Source organism: Haliaeetus albicilla, chromosome 13 (assembly GCF_947461875.1).
Source record: "Haliaeetus albicilla chromosome 13, bHalAlb1.1, whole genome shotgun sequence".
NCBI classification, from domain to species: domain Eukaryota; kingdom Metazoa; phylum Chordata; class Aves; order Accipitriformes; family Accipitridae; genus Haliaeetus; species Haliaeetus albicilla.
Window position 1 is genome coordinate 18,679,539 of NC_091495.1, and position 27,054 is coordinate 18,706,592.

General features: G+C 42.9%; 1 protein-coding gene across 1 annotated transcript in view; it reads right to left on the reverse strand.

Moving 5' to 3' along the window:
* PLB1 (phospholipase B1) overlaps positions 1–27,054 on the reverse strand; it is a 90,874-nt gene that overhangs the window by 61,274 nt on the left and 2,546 nt on the right. Inside the window, exons 2-15 of the mRNA XM_069800333.1 lie at positions 26,891–26,898; positions 25,197–25,225; positions 23,970–24,033; positions 23,438–23,496; positions 21,922–21,962; positions 20,992–21,035; positions 19,929–20,013; positions 19,340–19,391; positions 18,054–18,140; positions 17,518–17,580; positions 16,126–16,208; positions 13,959–14,037; positions 6,051–6,155; positions 4,408–4,500 (exon numbers count right to left, since the gene is read on the reverse strand). Of these exons, the coding sequence (XP_069656434.1) occupies positions 4,408–4,500; positions 6,051–6,155; positions 13,959–14,037; positions 16,126–16,208; positions 17,518–17,580; positions 18,054–18,140; positions 19,340–19,391; positions 19,929–20,013; positions 20,992–21,035; positions 21,922–21,962; positions 23,438–23,496; positions 23,970–24,033; positions 25,197–25,225; positions 26,891–26,898 (892 nt within the window). The remainder of the gene's footprint in view (positions 1–4,407; positions 4,501–6,050; positions 6,156–13,958; positions 14,038–16,125; positions 16,209–17,517; positions 17,581–18,053; positions 18,141–19,339; positions 19,392–19,928; positions 20,014–20,991; positions 21,036–21,921; positions 21,963–23,437; positions 23,497–23,969; positions 24,034–25,196; positions 25,226–26,890; positions 26,899–27,054) is intronic.

Genomic DNA, 27,054 nt, shown 5'->3' on the forward strand with positions numbered 1-27,054 from the left:
CTGAACGCAGTTCTCGGGCACCTCCTCATTCTGCTGTGTTTGCTGCTTGACAGGTCATGATCTTTATTTCCTATCAGTTCCCAATACTGTATTGTGGGTTGGTTTGTTTTGTTTTTAAAGGAGTCAGCATAAACCATTAGCTGGAATTCCTGATAGAACTGGAGTGACCTTTACTGGGTGAAGACATCTGCTAGTGCTTTTTATGCTCAAAGCATCTTTCATATCATCTGCTTTAAATCATGGCAGAATACCATCACAGGCAGACAAGGAACCTACCCAGAGAGGTGCCTTTCTGATGATTGTCAGCTATACTGAGAAAATTCCACTAAATCAAAGAGGCAGCAGGAAAACAGAGGGGGGAAAGAATTGTGAAGGAAATACTACCATTCCTGTAGTCTCCCTTCAAACCAGTAGCAGGATGTGGTTTTGGCACATTTTGCTCTTCCTCCAGATCACCTAGGCTGTCCCCTCACTAGAGGAACCACCTCACACTGAGGAAAAACACTGAAATAAGGCAAAGTTGGTATTTGTCTCCTTTATGACAATTCTCTAGTTCTGGTGGCTCCCCAGCATGCTCACTGCCTGAGTCTGGGTAACTGGCCCTAATGCAACCATCCTTAAAAGTACCACTTCATTTTCCTTACAGTTTTTCACCTCTGCTGTTTCCACAAAATGCTCCTAGCAGTTAAAGTGACAAGAATAGAGCGAGACACCAAAGAATGGGATGCTAAGCACAAAGCCCAGGAGGCCAAATAAAGTCTGTGCAGAAAAGGGCTAGGGACAGAAAAATGAAGCAGGGGGAAAGAAGGCAGCTCTTCTGCTGGCAGAAGCTGCAAATAAAAAAATATCAGCTGAAGGGACAGAAGGAATTTGTTGCAAGCTAAGTGTAAGAACTTGAGAGGGCAGGAAAGAGAAATCAGTGCTGAGTTGACTGAGTATGTCTGCATGAGTTATACTTCAGAAGATAAATCCTGGCCCTCTCCCCTTCTACAGATCCTGCATTTGGAGGAGGCAATATACCTGTTTCAGACTGGGGATGATACTATCACAACTCCTTGTAAAGTATATTCATCACGACTCCTTGTAAAGACCATTCAAGATGCCTCATATTAGATTCTGCATAAATTCTAAAAAGCTAACAGTAAGACGCCATAGAAAAAGAAAAAAAAAGCTATAGTCTAGACTTGGGAAAAAAATGAAAGCAAAGCCCATTAGAAGCACATGAACTCTGCTAATTGCAGAGTCTGATAAGAGGACATTACTCAAAGCTGAAGGCCAGTTTCCCCACTGATAAACCCTAGAAAACATATTAGTTCAGGCTGATCTACTGCCACAATTAGGTGGATCTCAGAATCTGACAAATTTGGTTCACTTGGCCCCAAACAATTCCTGCTGGAGAGGCACAAAATGGGCTGGCAAACTGTTAGCACTGTGGTCCCTCTCCAGTCAGAAGCATTAATCTTCTGCACTGGCTGAAAACACATTCAGCATTTCAATTCAAAAATTTGCTGACAGAAAAACTGTGCTAAGCAGATGTAAAGGGCCACATTTCACAGCAGATTGGACGCTGATACTTTGTGTGGCTTGCTCCCAACTAGCTTCAATATTTATAATTGTATCTGAGGAGGATATGCCACTCTTTCTAGTGTCTTACAGATCATATTTAGGTGATGGTAATTGTGTGATCTAGGTAAGTATCTCCAACACTGATGGTGACACTGAGACATGGGCATTTAAAGTGACTCAGTTTCTTTACAGAGAACTTCCAGAAACAGAGAGAATGTTTAATTCACACTTCAGGAATCTGACTTTCAGTGTTTGCTTTGCTCATTCAACTAGTGAAACTAATTGCCTAGTGGGACTAAGGCAAAACAATGATAAAGAAGCCAACATGTATCTTATCATGGCATCTATTTTATGGTAGAAGAACTGAGGTAGGAACTTTGAGATCATCATGAGGAATGTCATGGATAACAGCAATGGAGATAACTGGATGCAGCATGGTTGTTCCAAGGTTAGAGCTTCAACAGCTGATCAATTTTTAACTCTTTGGCTCCTACTAACTAACCAAAGTCCTACCAACTTTAACTAAAAGATAACATCAATGACAGACAGTGGGATCGAGTGCACCCTCAGCACATTTGCAGATGACACTAAGATGAGTGGTGCAGTTGACACACCTGAGGGACAGGATGCTATCCAGAGGGACCTGGACAAGCTTGAGAAGTGGGCCCACGTGAACCTCATAAGGTTCAACAAGGCCAAGTGCAGGGTCCTGCACCGGGGTCAGGGCAACCCCCAGTATCAGTACTGGGGGCTGAAGGGGTTGGGGGATGAAGGAATTGAGAGCAGCCCTGCCAAGGACTTGGGCGTACTGGTGGATGAAAAGCTGGACATGAGCTGACAATATGCACTCGCAGCCCAGAAGGCCAACTGTATCCTAGGCTGCATCAAAAGAAGTGTGACCAGCAGGTTGAGGGAGGTGATTCTCCCCCTCCACTCCACTCTGGTGAGACCCCACCTGGAGTACTGCGTTCAGCTCTGGGGCCCTCAGCACAGGAAAGACATGGAACTGTTGGAGAGGGTCCAGAGGAGGTCCACAAAAATTATCAGAGGGATGGAACACCTCTCCTATGAAGAAAGGCTGAGAGAGTTGGGGTTGCTCAGCCTGGAGAAGAGAAGGCTCCAGGGAGACCTTACTGCAGCCTTTCAGTACTTAGAGGGGGCTTATAAGAAAGATGGGGACAAACTTTTTAGCAGGGCCTGTTGTGATAGGACAAGGGGTAATGGTTTTAAACTAAAAGATGGTAGATTTAAACTAGATATAAGGAAGAATTTTTTTATGATGAGGGTGGCGAAACACCGGAACAGGTTGCCCAGAGAGACGGTAGATGCCCCATCCCTGCAAACATTCAAGGTCAGGTTGGATGAGGCTCTGAGCAACCCGGTCTATTTGAAGATGTCCCTGCTCATTGCAGGGGGATTAAACTAGATGACCTTTAAAAGTCCCTTCCAACCCAAACTATTCTATGATTCTATGATGTTTTATTAAATTGACTGTATGATTTTTCTAGCTATATCATCTGGCTGAATAAAAGCATCTTCCTGCAAATCCTGCTTCTTTAAATGATCAGGGCTACAACAGCATTACTACTGCAAGAATTAGCATAAAAGGAAACAAGAACATGCCAATCTGCATGGATTTATTTTTAAATCTGGTTTACTAAAAGGCAGTTGCAGTATAGACTTTGTTTCCTCCATGCTTAGAGTAATTTGGACAGACACAGGAATAGTAGGTGCTCTTAGATGAAAATCTTATTAACACATGGACCGCAAAACAAACAAAGTCAGTCTTTTATCTTTAATCTAACTTAATTGGCCATTGCAGATTCTTTTTAATTAAAAAAAAAAAGATTGTATATGTTATAAGAAGGTTATTGGGAAAAAAAGCAGAAAATTTTGAAAGTTTCTAAGTCAGAAGGAATAGTAAAATCAACATCTTACCCCAAACTAGTGGTATCGGGGCATATCCAAACATAATACACACTAAGCAGTAACATCCTACTTTGCTCTGGTGAGTCCAAAACCATATGCTTTCTTTTTTGTCTTGAAAAGCAACTCCCATTTCTTCACTTGCCCCCATCATAAATTTTAAAATGCAAACCCCTCCGGATGTGCATGCATCCACTCTGACACACGCACAAATGCTGTGTGTCAGCAGCTGACCACTGCAGAAGGAAACAGTCTGCTACAGAATTGGTCATCATGTTCAGGGTCAAGTGGGTCCAAGAGTCCATGTTTCTTCCAGACACCCTCTCCCACCCATTAGAAGGCACCATTTTTTGGCTTTCCTCAGCTGGGTAGGACATCCAACTCTTGAGGAAGTAACAGGAGCTCCTCAAGGCTCTCTCTCACCCTTTTACTATGAGCAACAGCAGCAGAAGAATGATGGTTAAGGAACAGACAACATTATGTGACTCATTAGTAAAGAGGGGGGATGGATACAGAGCAGAGCAGACAGAACTGTATAATTGCTATAACCTCAGGTTAGGATGAGCCTCTGTTGTCACTGTGCCACACCATCACAGAGGTAAGACTAGCAAAAGAAGGGTCTGCCACAGCTCATTTACTGCCTGAGACTTCCCAAAGGGCTACTTTGGAAACTTTTCTAAAAAGCTCTTAGTAGTAAGTAGCAGCCACAGAACAGCAAGACATTTGTTTTGGGAGTGTAGGACATTTAGCAGTATTTGAGAGCAGTCTTTCTGCACAGCTGAGGATAACAGTCATGGGATGTTTCTTTCTTATATTCCTCCTTCTCCTGCCTCCTTGCTACTCAAAGTCTGGCTAGTGTGGAGTTGCTACCAGGTATCTGTACTAAGTCCAGTAAGCATCTGTGGTACTGCTTACCATGTTGTTCCAGAGGCCCACAGCCATGAATGTATAATTTTCTTCCAGAGTTTCCACTTGTGTCTTTGATGTGGTAATCAAACCATCCCTGCCCTGAAAGAGAAAGCATTTTGACCATGAGAAAACATTTAATAGTATGGAAAGATGACATATTCAGCCACAAAAGGTCTCAATCTATAAAATAATATTCATACCCACAACAAAATCAATCTCTGGTACTCTCATTAAGCCACTTGTTGCTGATCTCAGTTACTGCTGGTGTGTCAAGACAGAACAGGTGCTGTTCTTGTAAGTGATTGCTGTACCTACCGCTGTAAGGCAGAAGTGAAGGGACTGCACATCAACAGGACAAGAAGACCAGAGCAACAACAAAGCACGATCACAATAGTGACATACAGGAGATCAGGGAGACACACAGATGTGATCACATGAATGATTTGGAATAAACAACACTTCCTCTAGCTAACAATTGCATGCATTTTAAAAGTGGAAGCAAGCAGAATTTGTCTTAAGAGATCATGCTCATTTTTAAATCAAAATAACTGTTGGAAGAGTTTGGAAGATTACACATGGTAGCCTGCAGGTCAATCACAAATCAGAAGAAATAAAGAATGCACCTATGACATAAGATGGCATTTAAGACAATAACAGAGCAATTTACTAAGAGAAAAAGTAATGCCATGAAAGTTAAAAGTCTGACATTTGCACACAGACCAGCCATCAACAAAACCAGCCTGGCCTAAGACAACCCAGCAGCAAAGGAAAATTTTGCAACATCAGCAGACCCCAACCTTCCTAGAAGACAAATTTCTTCTCCCAGTTCACTTTGTTCTGTTACTGAGCTGAGGGGAGCAATGGAATTACCACAAATTCAAGGAGCTGTTATGATGCCCAGGAACCAGACCATGAGTCACCATCAACCTGTTTTACAAATAACCACTTAATGTTATGTGTTGGATTTTGATACCTTGCTCTGTGTGAACCATTATCTAGGAGGTAATATTTTCCCTCTTCACTGCCAGGTCTCAGACAACCCTGACCTTTGAACTTCTCTTTAAAGATCACTTTTGGCAAAATCATGTCTGACATCCTAGGCAACCCTATCTATATTCATTCCCCACTGGCTATACCAGATACAAAATCTGGACAAAATTCATTCCCAGGTTCCCAGACTGCATTAGTCTCATTGCAGGGAGGTAAGTCTACTTTCCAACACAGTTTACAAAACCTTTATCTTTTTTCCACCTACCCACTCTTAAATACTTTTTACCCACTTTTTGCCTTTGTTGCCAAAAACACATGAGCATAATCAGGGATGAATATGCTGATGACTACAAAGATATGGAAAAATTAGCAGCACTGACAATTTCCAGACACTCGTGACCTAATCCACAGAGATGCCATGACTTGATTTCTCCAGGAACATAGCATTCAAAAAACACAGGATCTCTGACTGATGCTGTCTGAAGCAAGCTCCACTCTGAGGACCTTTGTGTCTGATCCTGAGGTATGTTCTGCATGTGCCTGACTGCCCTTGTCTTCTAGCATTATACGCAGCCTAGACACAAAAGAGCCAGCTGAATATTGCACTCAATCTCAGCAGATACAATCCAGAAATAATGAAGCAACTCGAGTTTACTCACCAGTCTGCACAGCAGATTTCTTTCTTGGAGATAAGGCTGAAGAATGACAGTGAAGTCATCCTTTTGATCAAACCTCTCAGACTCCAGCAGTTTTTCCCAAGCATCCTGAATAGACAATCATTTAATCAGATGAGTATTATCCGGTAGAGAGTGTAATATATGTGCAATTTGTCAGGGCTTAAAGTGAAGTAAGATTATCCCCATCCCTAATAAATCACAATAAAAAAATTCAGTAATCCAGAACGAAGAGAGTAATTTAATGAAATCATCTTACAGAATAATTGGAAACTCCTTGTAGCTGTGAGAAAGCTACACTGATTTACCATAATTTGAAAGAGCAGCAAGCTTAGCAAGGCAATGAAATGCTTGTTGCCTCCCTGTCATTTCTAAAAGGAGTTCCAGCACAACTGTCTTCGTCTTAACAGAAATTTTCCCCTCTTCTAAATCATGTGGCAAGTTACTGGACAAGATGGATCATTTCTCTGATGGCATATGACAAATTCTAGGTTGCCAAAAGCTATATATTCATTAGAAACTTGAAGAGACACTAAAATCACTCAGGTATAGAGAGAACTTATGTCCAGTGTTCCTCATGTAAGAAATGGGGTCAGGATTGCTGTGGACGTGTAGTAAAAAGGCTGTTACTCAACTTCCTCACTGCTATTCCTCCCTTAACTCCTCACTTCAGTCCAATCTGGAAAATGAATAGACGTGTCTAGTAATATGAGAGCTGTCGTGGTTTAACCCCAGCCAGCAACTAAGCACCACACAGCCGCTCACTCACTCCCCCCCCATCCAGTGGGATGGGGGAGAAAATCGGGAAAAAGAAGTAAAACTCGTGGGTTGAGATAAGAACGGTTTAATAGAACAGAAAAGAAGAAACTGATAATGATAACACTAATAAAATGACAACAATAGTAATAAAAGGATTGGAATGTACAAATGAGGTGCAGGGCAATTGCTCACCACCCACCGACCAACACCCAGCTAGTCCCTGAGCGGCGATTCCCTGCCCCCACTTCCCAGTTCCTATACTAGATGGGACGTCCCATGGTATGGAATACACCGTTGGCCAGTTTGGGTCAGGTGCCCTGGCTGCATGCTGTGCCAAATTCTTGTGCCCCTCCAGCTTTCTCACTGGCTGGGGACGAGAAGCTGAAAAATCCTTTAGTCTAAAGACTACTGAGCAACAACTGAAAACATCAGTGTTATCAACATTCTTCGCATACTGAACTCAAAACATAGCACTGTACCAGCTACTAGGAAGACAATTAACTCTATCCCAGCTGAAACCAGGACAGTATCCATCCCTTATTCTATACCATTGACGTCATGCTCATTTCCCATACCTTTAGTTACATATTGATCAATCATCATCACCTTTCCATCCCTTTGAGACATATGAACAATGAGATATATATATATATATGTATACACACACAGAGATATCATTCCTCTAGTTCATGGTTTATGTTCATAAAACGTTTGTTGAGTTCATTTAGTTTCTGACTCTGGGCTCCATCTGTCATACCAGTCTGTCTGGGCAGGAGGGATGGTGCAAAGTCCTCTCAGTCGGTAGAGCAGAATTGGGCTTCAGTGCGGTGTGACGAGCAGGTGACATTTGACGCAGCAGGAGGATGGTGTGCACTGTTGGATTGTTGCATGCTGGAGTCAGTTCTGGTTCCATCACTACTGCGCTTTGCTCAGTTTTATCACAGTTCTTTCTTGCTTGATCTAAGTGATTCTTACTACAGTACTATGGATATAGCATATAACAATTATAGTAATGATAACATACAGTAGCAGGGTTATATAGCAACTAATATCATACAGTTTAATTCTGGCTATTTTCACCTAAAATCAAATCCCCTTGAGGCACACATTGGACTTCTCCATCTTTTCGCATCACCCACCAAGTGCACCCAGGCCCTTGAGCAAAAGCAATCCCACGAATGGGTTTACCTTTGCCTGAGGCAGAAGTAACCCAGACTGGCTTCCCTAACATATTTTTCATGTGCACTACAGGGACTTTATCCCCTTCTACAGTATGTAAAAATTCTGACTGGGCAGGGCCACTCCGATTGGCAGATCCTCTGGTGCTGACTAACCAGGTGGCTTTTGCTAAATGTGTATCCCAATGTTTGAAAGTTCCGCCCCCCATTGCTTTCAATGTAGCTTTTAACAGTCCATTGTATCGCTCAATTTTCCCAGAGGCTAGTGCATGATAGGGGATATGATACACCCACTCAATGCCATGCTCTTTGGCCCAGGTGTCTATGAGGTTGTTTCGGAAATGAGTCCCGTTGTCTGACTCAATCCTTTCTGGGGTGCCATGTCGCCACAAGACCTGCTTCTCAAGGCCCAGGATGGTGTTCTGGGCAGTGGCATGGGGCACAGAATATGTTTCCAGCCATCCGGTGGTTGCTTCCACCATTGTAAGCACATAGCGCTTGCCTTGGCGAGTTTGTGGGAATGTGATATAGTCAATCTGTCAGGCTTCCCCAAATTTATATTTCAGCCATCGCCCTCCATACCACAGGGGCTTTAACAGCTTGGCTTGCTTAATTGCAGCACATGTTTCACATTCATGGATAACCTGTGCGATAGTGTCCATGGTCAAGTCCACCCCTCAATCTCGAGCCCATCTATATGTTGCATCTCTTCCCTGATGGCCTGAAGTATCATGGGCCCACTGAGCCATAAATAGCTCACCCCTACGTTGCCAGTCCAGGTCCCCCTGAGCCACTTCAATCTTGGCAGCCTGATCCACCTGTTGGTTGTTTCGATGTTCTTCAGTGGCCCGACCCTTGGGTACGTGAGCATCTACGTGACGTACTTTTACAACCAGATTCTCTAGCCGGGACGCAATATCTTGCCACAGTGCGGCAGCCCAAATGGGTTTACCTCTGCGCTGCCAGTTGCTCTGCTTCCATTGCTGTAACCACCCCCACAGGGCATTTGCCACCATCCATGAGTCAGTATAGAGATAGAGCACTGGCCACTTTTCTCTTTCAGCAATATCTAATGCTAGCTGGATGGCTTTCACCTCTGCAAACTCACTCGATTCACCTTCTCCTTCAGCAGTTTCTGCAACCTGTTGTGTAGGACTCCATACAGCAGCTTTCCACCTTCGATGCTTTCCCACAATGCAACAGGACCCATCAGTGAACAGGGCATATTGCCTCTCATTTTCTGGCAGTTTATTATACAGCGGGGCTTCTTCACCACGTGCCACCTCCTCCTCTGGCGACATTCCAAAATCTTTGCCTTCTGGCCAGTCTGTGATCACTTCTAAAATTCCTGGGCGACTGGGGTTTCCTATGTGAGCCCGTTGTGTGATCAGTGTGATCCACTTACTCTACACGGCATCAGTCGTGTGATGTGTAGAGGAGACCCTCCCTTTGAACATCCAGCCCAGCACTGGCAGTCGGGGTGCTAAGAGGAGCTGTGTCTCAGTACCAACCACTTCTGAGGCAGCTCGAACTCCTTCATATGCTGCCAATATCTCTTTTTCAGTTGGAGTATAGCGAGCCTCGGATCCTTGATATCCTTGACTCCAGAACCCCAGGGGTTGGCCTCGGGTCTCCCCAGGTGCTTTCTGCCAGAGGCTCCAGGTAGGACCATTCTCCCCAGCTGCAGTATAGAGCACATTTTTAACATCTTGTCCTGTCCGGACTGGTCCAAGGGCTACTGCATGAACAATCTCCCATTTAATTTGTTCAAAGGCTTGTTGTTGTTCCGGGCCCCATTTAAAATCATTCTTCTTCTGAGTCACTTGATAGAGAGGGCTTACAATCAAACTGTAATTTGGAATATGCATTCTCCAAAACCCCACGACACCTAAGAAGGGCTGTGTGTCCTTTTTATTAGTCAGTGGAGACATAGCTGCTATTTTGTTAATCACGTCCATTGGGATCTGATGACGTCCATCTTGCCATTTTATTCCCAAAAACTGGATCTCCTGTGCAGGTTCCTTGACCTTACTTTCTTTTATGGCAAAACCGGCTTTCAGAAGGATTTGGATTATTTTCTTCCCTTTCTCAAAGACTTCTTCTGCTGTGTTGCCCCATACGATGATGTCATCAATGTATTGCAGGTGTTCCGGAGCTTCACCTTTTTCCAGTGCAGTCTGGATTAGTCCATGGCAAATGGTGGGGCTGTGTTTCCACCCCTGGGGCAATCGATTCCAAGTGTACTGGACACCCTTCCAATTAAAGGCAAATTGTGGACGACACTCTGCTGCCAGAGGGATTGAGAAAAACGCATTAGCAATGTCAATTGTGGCATACCACTTGGCTGCCTTTGACTCTAGCTCGTATTGAAGTTCTAGCATATCTGGAACAGCAGCACTCAGCGGTGGCGTAACTTCATTCAGGCCGTGATAGTCAACTGTTAGTCTCCATTCCCCATTAGACTTCCGCACTGGCCATATGGGACTATTAAAGGGTGAGCGAGTTTTGCTGATCACTCCTTGGCTCTCCAGTTGGCGAATCAACTTGTGGATGGGAATCAGAGAGTCTCGGTTGGTGCGATATTGCCACCGGTGCACCGTCATGGTAGCAATTGGCACTTGTTGTTCTTCAACCTTCAGCAACCCCACAACCGAAGGATCTTAGGAGAGACCAGGCAGGGTAGACAGCTGTTCAGTACCCTCCATCTCCAAGGCAGCTATACCGAAAGCCCATCGATACACCTTCAGGTCCTTAAAATACTCCCTCCTGAGATAGTCTATGCCAAGGATACACGGAGCCTCTGGACCAGTCACAATGGAGTGTTTCTGCCATTCATTTCCAGTCAGGCTTACTTCAGCTTCCAATACAGTTAACTCTTGAGATCCCCCTGTCACACCAGAAATACAAATGGGTTCTGTCCCTTTATAACTTGATGGCATTAGAGTGCACTGTGCGCCGGTGTCTACTAAAGCCTTATACTCCTGTGGGTCTGACGTGCCAGGCCATCGAATCCACTCAGTCCAATAGACCCGGTTATCCCTTTCCTCCACCTGGCTGGAGGCAGGGCCCTTCTAATTCTGGTCAGAGTATTCAGTATTCACTTCTCATAAAATTGGCTCAGAATTCCCTTCAAGAGGATCGGAAATAAAATCAGCCCTTCTACTCTGTTTGGAAACTGGAGTGGCATTTTTCCTGGTAGAATCCCTTTTTGTGGTGGTTTTTCCTCGCAGCTCACATACCCGTGCATTTAGGACTGAGGTAGGTTTTCCGTCCCATTTCCTCATGTCCTCTCCATGATCACATAGGTAAAACCACAGGGCACCTCGCGGTGTGTACCTTCTATATTCTTTCTCTTGGGCAGAGGAGTGCTCACTCCTAATAGCTGAGACATTGGTCCTTACACGTGTGGAGTAGGACATATCCTCTTTGATTTGTTGGACTTCCTGGGACAGCTTCTCCACAGCCAAAATGCAGGCTTGTAGGGAGGAGGAGAGATTTTCTTCGTATTGACGGAGCTGGCGAGCCACTTCATCCACTGTCAGTGCCTCTTCGTCTTTCCAGGACATTATTGCTAACGTGTTGGCATAGGATGATGGTGCGCTCCATACAAACTTCCGCCACATGGGTCGTGTGCATTGGACTTCGTCTGGATCTTTGGGTAATTGTAGGTTGTCCGGGTCACGATGAATCGTCTCTAGCACAGCTAATTCCCTCAGATATTAGATACCTTTTTCCATGGTGGTCTACTTGCTTGATTGACATATAACATCTTCCTTAAAGGGGTACCTTTCCTTCACACTTGACAGGAGTCGCCTCCAGAGGCTGAAGGCTTGTGTCTCTTTTCCAATTGCCTTGTCAATGCCACCTTCCCTGGCAAGCAATCCCAGCTGCTTGACTTCCCTACCTTCTAATTCCAAGCTATTAGCCCCATTGTCCCAGCATCAGAGGAGCCAGGTGATAATATGCTCACCTATACGGCGGCCAAAATCTTTTCGCATATCCCACAGCTCACTCAAGGATAGGGACCAGGTTATTACCTCTGGTTCTACCTCTTCCTCTGTTCCCATGATGACCCTGGTTCACCTTCATCCTTCGCTAAGCGAACTGATTTTTTTGTATATTTCTTTTTCTGTACGGGGCAACTGATACTGGTGCAGGTTGGTCCGCTGGTTCAGTTGCAGTATCGCTCACCGGGTTTTGGATAACCGCAGTGTCTGTCGCCGAGGTTTGGGTAGCAGCAGTGCTCATCACCGGGGCTGGAGGGACCGCAGTGCCCGTTGCCAAGGTTGGGTAGCTGCTGTGCTCATTGCCATGGCTGGAGGGGCTGCAGTGCCTGTTGCTGAGGTTTGGGTAGCCCAAGTTCTTGTCACCGGGGCTGGAGGGGTCACGGTGCCTGTCGCCAAGGTCTGGCTGCCTGCAATGCTCGTTGCCGGGCCTGGAGGGGCTGCAGTGCCTGTTGCCGAGGTTTGGGTGGCCGCGGTGCTCATCATTTTGTTGTTAGGTCCAGAGACTTTCTCTTCCCCTTGAAGGTACTGAGTGGTGTTGAAGAGAGCTCGATAGGCATGGGCCAGGCCCCAGCACATTACAGTGATTTGTATCTCTCTGGAGCTGCTGAGGTGGCAGCATACCTTTTCCAAATATTTTACTAGTTCTTCTGGATCCTGCACTTGTTCAGGAGTGAATTTCCAAAACACTGGAGGTGCCAATTTTTCTAGGTACTTGCCCATACTACCCCACACACCCTGCCACTCATAATTATCCAGCCTTGGGGCACATCTCTGGGTGATCTTCTTAAATAGTTGTTTAACCTTAAATGAGAGCTGAACCACATTCAGAAGTATGCTAATTGCTAGCAGTAGGGCTAGGACCATGCTAGTCCCAACATCCCAAGAGTATTCAAATTTTTCAAAATTCTCAAACACCATTGTAACTGGACTGAAGGAGAAAGGAGAGGGGAAGAAAGGTACCCCACCCATAGACTGGTTTTCCATGGAGGAAAGGTAAATGGTATAATTATTAATAGTTTCCCACAGATGGCTCCTGCAGTATAAAGGTGACAATGCTAAGTGCAAATACCGGATTAATCCCACAGCCGATGACTTTATCATACCATAAACCAGTGTTATACCATACATCAAAGCGAAAACCTTAATCCACCTCCCACAGATGATAAGCAGCAGAACAGGAACTACATACAGCAAGCGAGGTGATACATACCAGAGTTTTAAAAACCAGAGCAACAACTCTAAGAACACATAAATCAACATAATGAATGTTTAGAACAAATTTGTTTTAACAAGCTCTGGTCAGGTTTGTCATTTTCTCAACCCTTCGAGCCCCACGTTGGGTGCCAAAATGGACTGTCATGGTTTAAGCCCAGCCAGCAACTAAGCACCACACAGCCGCTCACTCACTCCCCCCCCATCCAGTGGGATGGGGGAGAAAATCGGGAAAAAGAAGTAAAACTCGTGGGTTGAGATAAGAACGGTTTAATAGAACAGAAAAGAAGAAACTGATAATGATAATGATAACACTAATAAAATGACAACAATAGTAATAAAAGGATTGGAATGTACAAATGAGGCGCAGGGCAATTGCTCACCACCCACCGACCAACACCCAGCTAGTCCCTGAGCGGCGATTCCCTGCCCCCACTTCCCAGTTCCTATGCTAGATGGGACGTCCCATGGTATGGAATACCCTGTTCGCCAGTTTGGGTCAGGTGCCCTGGCTGCGTGCTGTGCCAAATTCTTGTGCCCCTCCAGCTTTCTCACTGGCTGGGGACGAGAAGCTGAAAAATCCTTGACTTTAGCCTAAACACTACTGAGCAACAACTGAAAACATCAGTGTTAACATTCTTCACATACTGAACTCAAAACATAGCACTGTACCAGCTACTAGGAAGACAGTTAACTCTATCCCAGCTGAAACCAGGACAACACGGAAGATACCATACCTGATAGGACCACCTCAATATGTTATCATCTAATGTGGAGCATTCACTAACACAATTGCACTGATTCCTGCCTGGATTGCTGCAGAAAAGAATGAAAAACGTGAAAGACATTCTGAACTTTTGATAAACAAGACAGCACAAACTCTTTTAAGCCACTGACAAGCATACATTGAAGACTAAATTGTTGCATATATTGAGAAAGCTACATGGAACATCCTAATTTTTTATATAAACATAGAATGATATATATTTCCACATCCAGAGCTTTGGATTGCTGCTTAATTTGAAAGCCTATTCAGATAACAAGTATGCCAGACTTGGATTAGCACATGGTCTCACAAGCTGGCAGCATGTTCAGCCTTAAAATAGCAGCTGCACTAGTTTTCAGATATTTCCCCCTCTATAGTCACATAGGAAAATTGAACATACTTAAAATACTTCCAGGGGAACTTTTGCCTTTGTATCTGAAAACAAGACCTGCATCTAGAAATGTGGATGGAAGCTCAATGCTGCAAAAGTTTATATATGCTAAAGGATAGCCAGGCACTGTCAGGCAGCTAACCCATCTCAGCGAAATTTGTGACCTGCAAGGTAACATGTGCATACTGCATATTTCTGCAGCTAGTTGGAGAACTCGGACTTCCCAAGGCTGTAGGTAGGAACAATATAAGATATATTTAAGATTAGTGTGGTTCCAGCAAAGGTATACTCAGTTGAAAATGCCTGGATGGACTGGAATCTGAGAAAATTTTTTTGTGGGGTTTGCAGATGTAAGTGATAAGTACCTGTCAGGATCAGACTCTCTCTCGTTTTCACAGAACTCTAGCTAATCCTATTAAATGGGAGTTTTCTGTTAAAGTGCTTTTATCGTTGCCGCTGAGTGAAAAAAATATGAACGCAGGACCAGAATCCTACACAAGCCTAACAGAAGAACCTCATAAACTATATGAAAATAGTTACATGCCTAAAAATGGGGTTCTTACACTACTTTTAGTGTGTGAGGGAAAAAAAATCAGATCTATTTAATTTTGGTTTTTAAGGCCTTCAATATATGGCAAGGCCCATATTCCTCAAGCCATCTTTTCTACCTCTTAACTACCTGTCTCATATTTTTCCCCTTAGTGCCTGTGCAGGAGAAATAAGTTAGAATGCTCCATGCAGTCGCTTTTGACAAGGAAAGCTTCTCCTCTGCTTATACCTGTTGTTAAACACATCGTTATGCAGCAGCCAGACCCCTTCCTCAACTGATGGAATGTCTCCTGGATTGTATACATGCAAAGCTTGTGAAACAAGTCAGGATGACTATATTAGTACATATGGTGTGTTATGCCATGAGCACAGGAAAAAAATTACTGTGGAGTAAGACAGAGTGTAATCTCATCAGCTGTAAACTACTCCATCATAACTGTCCACGTGCACACTCCTACTCCATACTAAATTGGGACATAAGCTACTCACATTTTTTTACAATGTACTGAGAAAGGGAGATGGATGAAAGCATCTAGGGATGCAGTTACCATAAGGAACTGACAAGTTGGATATTCTCCATCCTACCATACCCTAAGCCCGAGTAGTAGCTTTCACATAGCCTAAAAATATGCTTTAAGACCAGTTATTCCTTTTATGAACATCGATACCTAGAAACTTAAACCTTTAAAGAGCCTTCAGAGTTTTTGGCTTGAGAGTTGCAGGGCAGAAATAGCACTGACTAAAGAGCTGGGGATAGGTAGACTGTGCAGTCTTGTGACCACAATCACAGTACTGGGTGTGGCTGGGATGGAGTTAGCTTTCTTCATAGCAGCCCATATGGTGCTGTGTTTTGGATTTGTGGCTAAAACTGTTGATAACACACCAATGCTTTGGTTGTTGCTGAACAGTGCTTGTACAGTGTCAAGGCTTTTTTCCCCACTCTGACCCAATATTTAAACATATGCTATCCAACTTGGCAGGATTAAAAGCACCTACTCCTCCTGGTAAAAATATGCCTTGAAGAGAGAGTTTAGCAGAAACAAAGTGGAGACCTAAAATCTTTGACATGCTTTTGTATTAAGGGCAGAAAAACTGTTCAGAAGACTCTACCTCTGTTATAAAGTCAATATGTGTACATTGTTATGTGTCTGAACACTAGCAGGAGACAGTGTCAAGAATTTAAAGAAATCTCTGTTACCTGACATTATTGTAACCTTGACATGCAAGAGAGGAAGTTGTGAGCTCAGTGGAATCCACCAGGTTTATGAAGGCCCTGGGAATCTGCAGTAATAAAGTGAAAATTAATCATGTTATATTTGCAATTAAAGATCAGCAAGTAGCGATAATGGTAAATTACGCCTACAGCTTCACATGTGTTATCTCTGGCCTGGGATTCTGCCTACATAAAATCAATGATCTAAGTCTTTGCCAATTCTGTCCTGAACTCTACTCCTATACCTGCCATCTAGAATAATGTTGATCATAATTCATGAAGTACTTGTGACCGTGACTCCTTGACTGAGACCCAGCTATTCATTTTACATAACTGAAGTGGCCACCAGCCAAATAAATTGAACTCAAATGACGTAGGAACTACCATTTTTGTGGCAACATACCAATGCAAACCTGGGGCTGAAAAGCCCTGTATAATAGCACAAGCTCTCGTGCATCCCACCTCACCTCTCCCCCAAGCAGAAAGCAGTTTTCCATTTACATAATGATATTTCACTTTTACAAGTGCACATAAACAGATTCTGGAAATAATAGTGGAGAGAATCTGAAGAGAATGCGTGGGAGGAACTTCACCCATGCACAACATTTGTTGGAAGTCAGTCTGAGAAAAACGAGTGGTTGTGGCCTTATGCAATTGAACTGTAGCAGGTTTAGAACACCCTTTAGGCCTTCAAACCAGCAAAACAAAATTCTTAGAAGATGCTATTAAAATATTTCAGATAAACAGTTAATAGTCTGCTCTAATAGTGATACATCTGCATCTAGTCTGCTATGCATTAGTAGACTAAGACACAGTGCAGAGCATTTCCCAGAAACCACCCTAGATAAGCAGATAATTCTTAGTGCAGCCAGCTAGAAAACTTTTAGAAATGCTGAGATCTTAAAAATGAACACAAAATAGGAAAAAAGATCCATTATAAATATTTTTAATGGGTATTTTCTCTGGTCTGTAAAAGTCATCACCAGGTAATTAGCAGCCTGTACACTGCGTAGGTAGCTCCACAGGTCCAGTAATTAGATATCAATTATTTTCACAAACAGCCCTGTTAAACATCAGACCTAGACAGATATACTCCATTTTTCATAGAAATCACTCAAAAAAACCCAAAGACTGAGTGGTACATCAGCTTGTGTTGCAAAATGAAGCAGTTTCTTGTCCATCCTTTCTGTTTGCCTGCATCAGCTTTTTAAAAGCATGAATAAAACACTTAGTGACAATGAACAGAGCCAGTGGATTGGAGTCAATGAGATTGGTATTCTAAGTCACCTCAACAGTGATATAAGCTGTAGTCCAGTAGGGGAGACTGGAAAAATCAGCAAAGGATTCAGGTATTCAATGTTGATGAATAAATCCTACCTTTTTATACAAAAAATCCAAGACAGCTTTAAGTTTTTCCAGGTTGTCCAATATGCAGTTCTTCTGTAAATGAGATGAGAAATGCCATCAAAACTAGTAGAAAAAACAGTTATCAATTTGCCTAAAGTCACAAACCCTGCGTGTTGAGCTGTGTACTGAGGGTTACCAATGAGCGCTACATACTGGATTCAGTCTTAGCTAGCATCAAGAAAAAAACCATGGAACTAGTCTTGTAATTTAACTGCCTATAATTAGACAACATATTAAAAAAAAAGACAGGGATGGGGAAGAAATGTATCTTTAGACTTGAAGGTGGAAAAGTGTTGTTCTGCTAAGGCATCTCAGACATGGGATCACAAATTAAGTGCAGATGTTTAGAAATACAAAACACATTGTGTGCCAGGAGCTTACATCACTGGATAGAATCATTCCAACTTCCCAGAACTAGCTACTCCTTTGGTTCACAGGAGAGCAGAATTTGAGAAAGCATCTCAACGACCTGCCCTGACTGCTAAACCACCCCATGAAAAGCTTACCAGTTCTGTGGAGGCACAGGAAGAACCTGGGTTTTCAGCACTAAAAAAAACTGTGATCAATTTCCAGTCATTTTGGAAGTCCATCATCTGGGAGAAAAAAATAAATTGAAGGAACAGGGTAATAAGAGACCTATTTGCTATTTTTCTTTCTCACACAAGATTTGCTATGGTTTTAAATCAGCAAGAAGAAGCAGTAGCCCATGGCCCAACTATGGCCATCCTAATCACTTCCATTTGATAAGCCATCCAGCTTTTCCCTAGAGGAGACAGTAAATGGGTGGTTAGGCAGTAAATGCTGCAATTAAAGCTGAACGCACACCTGTAAAAAGCTCAGGATAGAGCCAGAAATTGCTGCTGCCATTGGAAAGTCTATTGGAGAAGATGGGCATACACAGCTTAGCACAGAGCTTGATGCTGCTTCTTTCCATCACTGTTGCAGCTTGCCGACAGGATTAATGTTCCTGAACTGCTGAGGTTGGGTCACACTAGTGGGATGAAGACTGGAGCAAAAATCTGAGAGCTAGAGCTGTGCTCAGCTGTGCTATGTTTTTCAGGCGGTTCTCGTCAATCCTGAAGAGTATTGGTTGGAACCACTTAGTTCCACGAAAACATATGCTAAATCCATGTACAAACAGTCTGATGGGCTCCCTGTAGAGCAAAGAGGCAACAGCGGAATCACCTTGGCAATTACATTTTCCTGTTATGTCAAGACCAATATACAAAATAACATGCCTCGGGGTTAAGAATAAAAGAAAAATGAACACATAAAACTCCAGGATGGGATTTACAAAGCACTCAGCCATGAGTGATAACTCAAGCTCTCACCAGCATCAACCACTGACATCAGCCGAAGCATATCTAGATGTTTACTGTCCTTTTTGAAAATATGATCCTAAAAGACCAAGAGAAAACTGAAGAGACAAATACTGAGAGTTACTATTTTGGGTTGGCTTCTCAGAAACACTGGCACAGTTACGGACTGTAGCTAGCAGAGGTCTCACATCCTTAACCAATAGAAAACAAACATATTGGCTTCCCTACCAAGTTCTTCATCCACTCTGACAAACGTAAACCAGGTGAGATACTTTCCAGAACAAAACTCTCTACTTGAAAGGTAGAGAGTTTATTCTTATTTACAAGAGGAAGACCAAAGTCCATTAACCTCAAGAAATGGCATTTTCTATTTTGAAGCAATTTTTGAATGCTGTTTAAAGCATTTAATCACATTTCTCCCTTTTTCTGCTTCAACACCAAGCTCTCTGAATTGTCCTGTTCTTTAAACAAACCTGATTCTCTTTCATGAGCTTCACTATTTCTTCAGCTTGATGCAGGAGGTCTCTGAAAAGCAGAAAGGAAAAGAGAAACTATGAAGGCATCAGTAATGGTAAAGCTTTGGCTGATTTTTACCATTAAATCAAACAACATTTGAGACTTCAGGTGGAATTAATCTTTTCTCTCCTAAATGTGTTAAGATTAGACACTTGTCTGTGCTACACAGAGAGCCTAGGGCGATTAGCTCATATTCAGGCATCTCACTTTGACATGTGCACTTAGATGAAAACAGCAGACACAGCTTGGTAGGCACACCTCTAATTCTATTTGAGCCAAAAAATTTGTTTTGCAGCTATAAAGAGGGAGACCTGATGTTAAGTCAGGTGATCCAGACTCCAAAGTGCACAGTGGGCTTTGTTCCTTGTGCTTCTGAGAGGTGACAATTGAGCCACACTGGCAGGGCCTGTCCCTGGAATGTCTGTGTAGCCTCTGCCAGTACTGAACATACTCTATGTCCAGTGAAGTGCTCCAGCACCAAAGGCTTCCATCCTCCACCTTGCCACCTGTAAATCAACTGCCCAGCCAAAAACCCCTCAGACTTACATGGCTTGGCTGTCTGATGCTGCTCCCTTTGTGCCAGGCAGAGGAGACAGGTGTAGGACCGAGGGATTAAAACTGCTAATGAGAGCTGAATGACACACATAGGTTAGGCAATTTCTGCATACAAGGGACTGCTACTCTGCCGTTTTGTTATAAACACAATAGAACAGCCAGAAAATGTAAAGTCTGAGAATCATTGGCAGGCATGAGAGATATGCCCAAGCCCTTCTGCAGCTGTTTTTGCTAGTTTTGCTCCTCACCTTCTGAAGTGGAGGTTTGCCATCCAAATTTGCCTCCACACTCAGGTCAGAAACCTCCAGCCCCATCTCTCATGTCAGCCACAAGTAGTGTAGGCAGATTTAAATACAGGCAGCCATAGAAATGAAGCTGCTGGGAAGGGCTACCCAGAGACAGCCTCCTGAAGTGCTGAGGAGTTGCCAGGTTTTAAACCCCTTTCACAGGGAAATGGAGGTGACATTAAGACACTAGGAAGAAGATTTGGAGGGGAGGACCCTGGAGCTATGCACTACTCAACTCAGCATTTCAGTGGACCTGAAGGTTTTACTTGCAACACCCTTCAAGCAAGTAAAGGCTGCCTTCAGAGCCAGCTGGAAACAGCTGATAGATGATGAATTTGTATATGTGGTGCATCTATGGCAGCCCCAGTGTAAATCCTGACACACGGCAGTGGAAAGAGTACTGGACAGGAAAACCCACACAAGATTTCACAGGGCTAGCATGGGCAGCAAGCACACGCCAGCAGCAACTGGCGTAGGTAGTAGTAGCAGCCCAAAAATCCCTGTTGGGCATGCAAGACTCTTGCAGCAGTCTGCAGCACCCCTTCTTCACCACTATTTGTCTACCCAGACAGTCTCTTTAAAGCCAGCACAGATAACCCAGCCTGGCTGTACCCATGTTCCCCAAGTACACTGTCCCTCAGGCTTCCCTTACACCCCTGCAGTGTGCTTGTGCTGCACCTGCTCTGCAGCCCAGCAAAGCCCTGGAGCTCCTACCAGCATGCTGTTCAACCAATTTGCTCAAGTTTCAGTGTGACAGCAAGACGCACCTGCTAAAGTTTCCACGCTTACTTCAAGAATGCTCTTTCCTGTGCTATAGAAAGGGGAGAGAAAACAGGAAGTTGCTGTTATTCTGTTTCTCAAAGAAAAATTATTTTACAGCACAGCCTCAATTTCTTATTAGCTACTCTACAGCTCAGAATGTGTATTCATGGCAGCTGCTGAAATTAAGAATGCGGCCTTTCTTTCCCCAAAACCATCATGTCATCAGCTACTGCTGAGTAAGAACACAGTCTTAGATCCCAATTTTTTGTGTCTCTGTACACCCTGCACGTTGCAGTAATTGTGCTTATGCATATATATCAGTAATGCAGGGACTTCTCTGTGTGCACCCACATATAAGTGGACACAGATGTTTGTGCAACCATTTAAAAAAATTAGTCTTTTAAAGTTTGTTTGTGCGGGGCCAAGTCCTCATCTGGAGTGCTATGACTCAAAAGAGCTACACGGATTTGCATCTACAAAGTTTAGCCATATGTTCACTCACTGATTTAGATCTGCTAAGGGGGCATGAAAGAAGAAAATGGGGTAAGGCTTGTCCATGAAGCACTGGGAATCATTCAGGCAGAGCACAGGATATCAGGACTACTGGGTTCTTTCTTTGCTTTAATAAATCCCTGCTTTCTGGTCTCTAACTAGTGGATGATGATATTTACTATCTGGGATTCATCATGCAGCAATGGTTCTTAATCAAGGTTATTGCAACCTAAAGGTAGTTCTATATCTTGCATAAGTACAAAGAATTTCTGTTAGCTAAGGATTGGGAAGGATCCAGTGTCTCAAAATCCTTTATATTTTATATAGGCTTTCTCCTCCTCTCTAGTAAACAATAATAAGAATTGCTTGGGACTAATTCCTGCACTGTGATACTGTATAAATTAGTATCATGACACTTATAAATGCTAACAATTCGTTGTTACCTTTGGAGTAAATCCTCATGATGTACATCAGCTCCTGGTGTCTGTGAACAAGCAAGCAATAAGAATAGCATTAAGCAAAGGGTAAACTAGCTTTACACATGCTGTTCCCCTACTGTATTCCACTCCTGTTATAGATAGCATTGTTTTCTACATACTCTTCTCCATTTTGTTGTAGTTACTCACAGACTTAAATTACTTTTCAGAGCTTCCTTATTACAGCTTATTTTTATAGTCTGGTAATGCTTTCTTAGTTACTGCTTTCATTAATGAATTTATTACATATGACTTAAAATAAAATTTGACTAGTTGAACTCAAATTCAGTCAACTGAAATGCTGTTCTAAACCAAATTTCTCTGGATCTACTCCTTTTCAACAAGGGACACGACCTGAAGTCATTTAGGTAATTTACATGGATGGCACTCAGCCAGTATGGTGGCTGTAAAAAACCTCTTAACATAAACAGAGGAACTTCATTGATTTCAGAGAGTCTGAGGAGGAGACAGCAACAGAGATGTTTGCTCTAGGAAAGCAGACATTCCTTAAAAAAAGATGATTTATATGTTTTTCTATGGCACCACCCACAAGAAACAAAGGCATTAGCACAAAAAAGACTTGCTCTAAAGGACCATGCATCTGATATGGGTGAAGCACCTTTACATTTAGGACAATTATTTTCTTCCAGAGAGGGAAGTACTCACAAGGTGTCCTTGAGTGCTGATTTTCTAATGGAAAGCTTTCATCTCAGATAAAATTATGATGTCTTGATGAATACCACCTCAAATTTGAAAGTTGTTTCATGATAAGGGAGAATCTCCCCCATTTCTTTGCAGCTGTAGACCCTGCAATGGCTATCAACTTTTGCCCAACATGCATTTCTACACTTCCTCAAAGCTTGAGAACTGTCATTAAATGCTTTTAACTGGGCCTCAAATCTATTTCAGGTATTCACTTCCAACTATTAAGTAAAGATCATCTAAGTCTGACTGTATTAGAACAGGCAGGAGAACTTTACCTAGTGATTTATACATCAGAATTATATCTTTGTGATTCTTCTAGAGCTTCTGCCTTCTAGACAGGAAACCAGTCTCTACAGAAAACACTTCAACAGCGTGGAAAATCTACTGCATTTCTCAATAATTTGTTCTAATGGTGATCACCAAAATTGTACTTCTTTCCAGTTTGAATTTTCCCAGCTTCTTCTTCCAGTTATTCGATCAACTATGCTTATTGTTAGGAAAACCCAAGCAGTCTAATCAAATATCACGGTTCTGTGCAAGAGCACTGTGATCACATTTCCTCCTGCACGAAGTTAGCTGGCTGTTTTTTAGACTCAGGGTATACTAGAACACTGAACAGCAGGTATTTCCAGTCATTTTTCACCAGAAGCCTTTGATGCTTTTGGAAAGATTCAAGTCCTGAACGCCCTAACTGGGACCTCAAACTACATCATCAGCTCACTTCATCATCACAGTGGAAAAATGGGTCACGCTCAGCACATTTCCCACTTGTACTTACTCTTCGCAAACTTCCTATTGCAGTGACTGTTTTAATGTCAGCTGGTCTCAGAGCATGAACTGCAGAAAAGTGAAAGACTTCAGGTTAAAAGAGAGTAGTAACCTTGAAAGAAAATTACATTTACCGGTATACTAAAACATAACAAAATTGATTAATACGTAACAAGTCTATATTGATCCTTCCAACTGGCAGTTTTAAATCAGTCAGAGAGGATGAGAAATTTTACTCAAGTGTTCAGTAAATACTTTGGGTGCTTAGATGCACTGAAATCATCAACCGTCAAGCAAGAAGAGATCACAAAATACTACTGTGAATGATTTAAGTAATAGTGGCATCCCCAATTAGCAACTGAATAAACTAAGGTAGAAAAGTAATTATGAATAGAACAAAAAACTAAGGAGTTTGTAGAGCCTACTTCCACTTCAGTCACATCCCACATATGCATCCCCTCAAACAGCTGATTTCTCCCCCGGCCCGTTCTCAAATAATTTTGGGAAGGAAAGCCTCTACAAGGATAATATAAAACACAAACCTGAAGATGAAGGGGTCTCAGGTAATATCGCCTGCTCACATGAAAACTGGAAGCTTCTTAGAGCCTTTGACATAAATAAATATGGTTGGCTGCTTTGATCTAACAAGGAAATTTGTGGAAGGAGGAGTCCTATGGGCTCCATTCTTACACAGTACCAAGCTCTTACTCATGTAACAGCAATTTTAAAGAACAATTACACCTCTGCTAGAAATGAAAGGGAACACAGATCTGGACAGCTGCATTTTCCAACCCACTCTTCCAAAACTTGACACTTTTTGCTCAATTTTCTTACTGATTGCCACAGAACTGGGCCTAAGCAAACAAAGAAATGTGCTGAACACAGCCTGTTACATCCACTGCTGCAAATAGTGAGTGCTTAATCTGGAAAAGGTCATAAGGACAGCTACTGCACACATCTTTGCATGCCAAGGGGCACCCAACAGACGCAACAAAAAGCTACATCTCCAATATGCAACAGGAAAGGCAGAGTGAACCAATTCCAGGTCCTTGGCAACTGGCAAAATTCCCAGGTGATCATAGAAAGCACTAAAGAGGGGGAAAAAAGAGTTGCATTTGGGGCAAGGATGTGAATGATGTTATTCACTCAGCATGAGAGACAGCTCAGTATTACTAGGAACACTATTTAATGCCCTCCTACATTCTGACTGTAGGTATGGCCCAACAACTGCTGCTTTAAAGAAAGATGAAAGACAACCCCCCCCCGCCCAAAGGGTGATTTGGCTAGGGCTTCCTTCATCACTGTGACCACGTTTGGCTAGCTGACTATCACTACTACGTAAAGGTGAAATCTGTATTGCAACAAGGGCCACCACAGTCCCCACACACCCTGTAGTCTCCAGGTGGAGAACTTTAATGGTGCACACGCTTTGCACCATTATAGTGCAAGGAAGAGTTTAATGTTCTGTTTCTGAAAGAGCGACAGAGCATCTAGGAACGAGTGCTAACAACAATCAATCTACGTACAGGATATGCAACTTAATAACAAACGTTGCTCAGAGAAACCTTTATTTCCTGATTAGGTACTGTAGTCTTGCAGCCGCAATATCACACTGCTGAGTCATTTGCTTTGCATTTATTCTTTGCAGAATCAAACAGTTTAGCACACCAAGCTGTATTTTTTCTTCTTCTGCCTGCCTCAGAGGAAGCAACAGCCAGAGAGGTGATGATAGGTATTGAAAAAAAGATAAAGCTGTACTCATACTTTACCTTTAGTTTCCCCTGTTTTTCCAGATGATCTGCATTACCTTAAAAACATTAAAAGAATGAATTACACTATCTTTTTACCTTAGAAAAACACTTCAGAAGATTTAATATACCTAAAAACACAGACTCCTGAGAGGAGCAACCTTTCTCCTCTGCCCTACTTTCCAAAGGTGAGGCTCATCCCAACAACCAAATGTATTTTCTTAGTTTTTGCTATACTAGAATAAGCTTTTAGTTATTATAAGCAGGTCAGATCTGTTGAAATTAGTGGAATACAATTAAGCCACACACACAGGTGATGGACTGCGTGTGGATCTCCTCAACCAACCTCATCCTCCACAGGCCTTTTCTACCCATTTTCCCCTTTGGCACATTTCATGTATCACTGTAGTCTTATTCTGTCCAAATTTAGAGTAATTTGAACATGTACATGGTGGAATTCCTTAGAAAGGAGCAATTCACATTATATCTTCCACAGAGAGCAACATCGCACTGTTGTGAGTTTGCCCTAATGATACAGAAACAGCTGCAATTTTTTCTCTTAGCAGAGAGTGTTGACAGATGAAATAGCCTGTGGTGCCAGAAGTCAGGCCTGTAGCTATTTCAGTAAACATTATTCTCTTTCCTTGAGTATACGCTTGGATTTATACGCATAGATTTTGGTTTATCCTAAAATCTCCACAAAGCCATGAAGTCTGGGTCTGGATCCTCAGCTGAACTTCAAAGCATGCTCACAGCTGTCCCTGCTTGCCACATTGAAGCCATCAGCATCCAGCACATCTCATAACAAGTCTTGCTGTACTTTGAATAATTGTCCTTTAACATCCAGAAGCTACTTCTGGGACATTTAGTCCTGCTGCGTACATCTGCTTGTACACATTTCTTTTGACATCAGAGAGGGTAAATGCAGAGCCAGCTCAGCCCAGCAGGTGAGATATGCTTGGGTGTAGGGCAGCTGGCAGCGCTCATGCTGCAAGGAGGTGACATGCCCGGCACGAGCAGGGGGCTCTGGGCAGCCCCAGTGGACATGGGCACCAGTGCACACAGAGGTCAGCACAGTGGCAGAAACCCACTACTGCTCCCCATGACCACCTCAGCCTGTCTCATGAGCCACACTACGTGACCATCTTCAATAACTGTCAGCAACTTTCATACATTTGGGGTTTTTTCCCATTTGGGTTTCAACCATGAACTATCTGCAAATTTGTTTTATTTTACCGTACTTGGTAGAAAGTTGAGACAGTTGCTGCCTGGCTGCTGTGTGACATTTTATTTACATTTGTGCTTGTTCAATCCATGTTTTTAGATGATGCTTTACTCAGGACAATAACCAGAACCCCAGCTCCGTTGTTTGAGATACTGGAGGCACATGCAATGAGGGACTCATTTACATCATGCAAATCTGTTGCAGAAACTCAGTATATTTGAGAATTTTAACACTAATTTCAACTATATTTGAGAACAGATCCGCAGCTTACATTGAGGGAGAAAGAGGGTCCAATCCTAGTTTCCAGGACTGGGGGGTCAGGGAGGGAGGGAGTGACCTCTCGATATTTCAAAGATTTAAGAACATCTGTACTGTGTTAGACTGAAGGTCCATCTAATCTGGGATTCTGCCTCTGACAACATCCAAATGCAGATGCTTAGGGAAAGAATGAGGAAAATACGGTTATACTTCCATGCTCTATCCTCCCAACTATCTGTGCTATTGGTGTCCCTGAGCAAGCAATTACTTAATGTTGAAGAACTCCCCAAGACCTTTCTCCCATGAATTTGCCTATTTGTTTTTCTAATTCTTTCACACTTTTGGCTTCTCCCACAAGTCCTGTGGCAAAGCTGCTTCATCATTTAATTACATGTT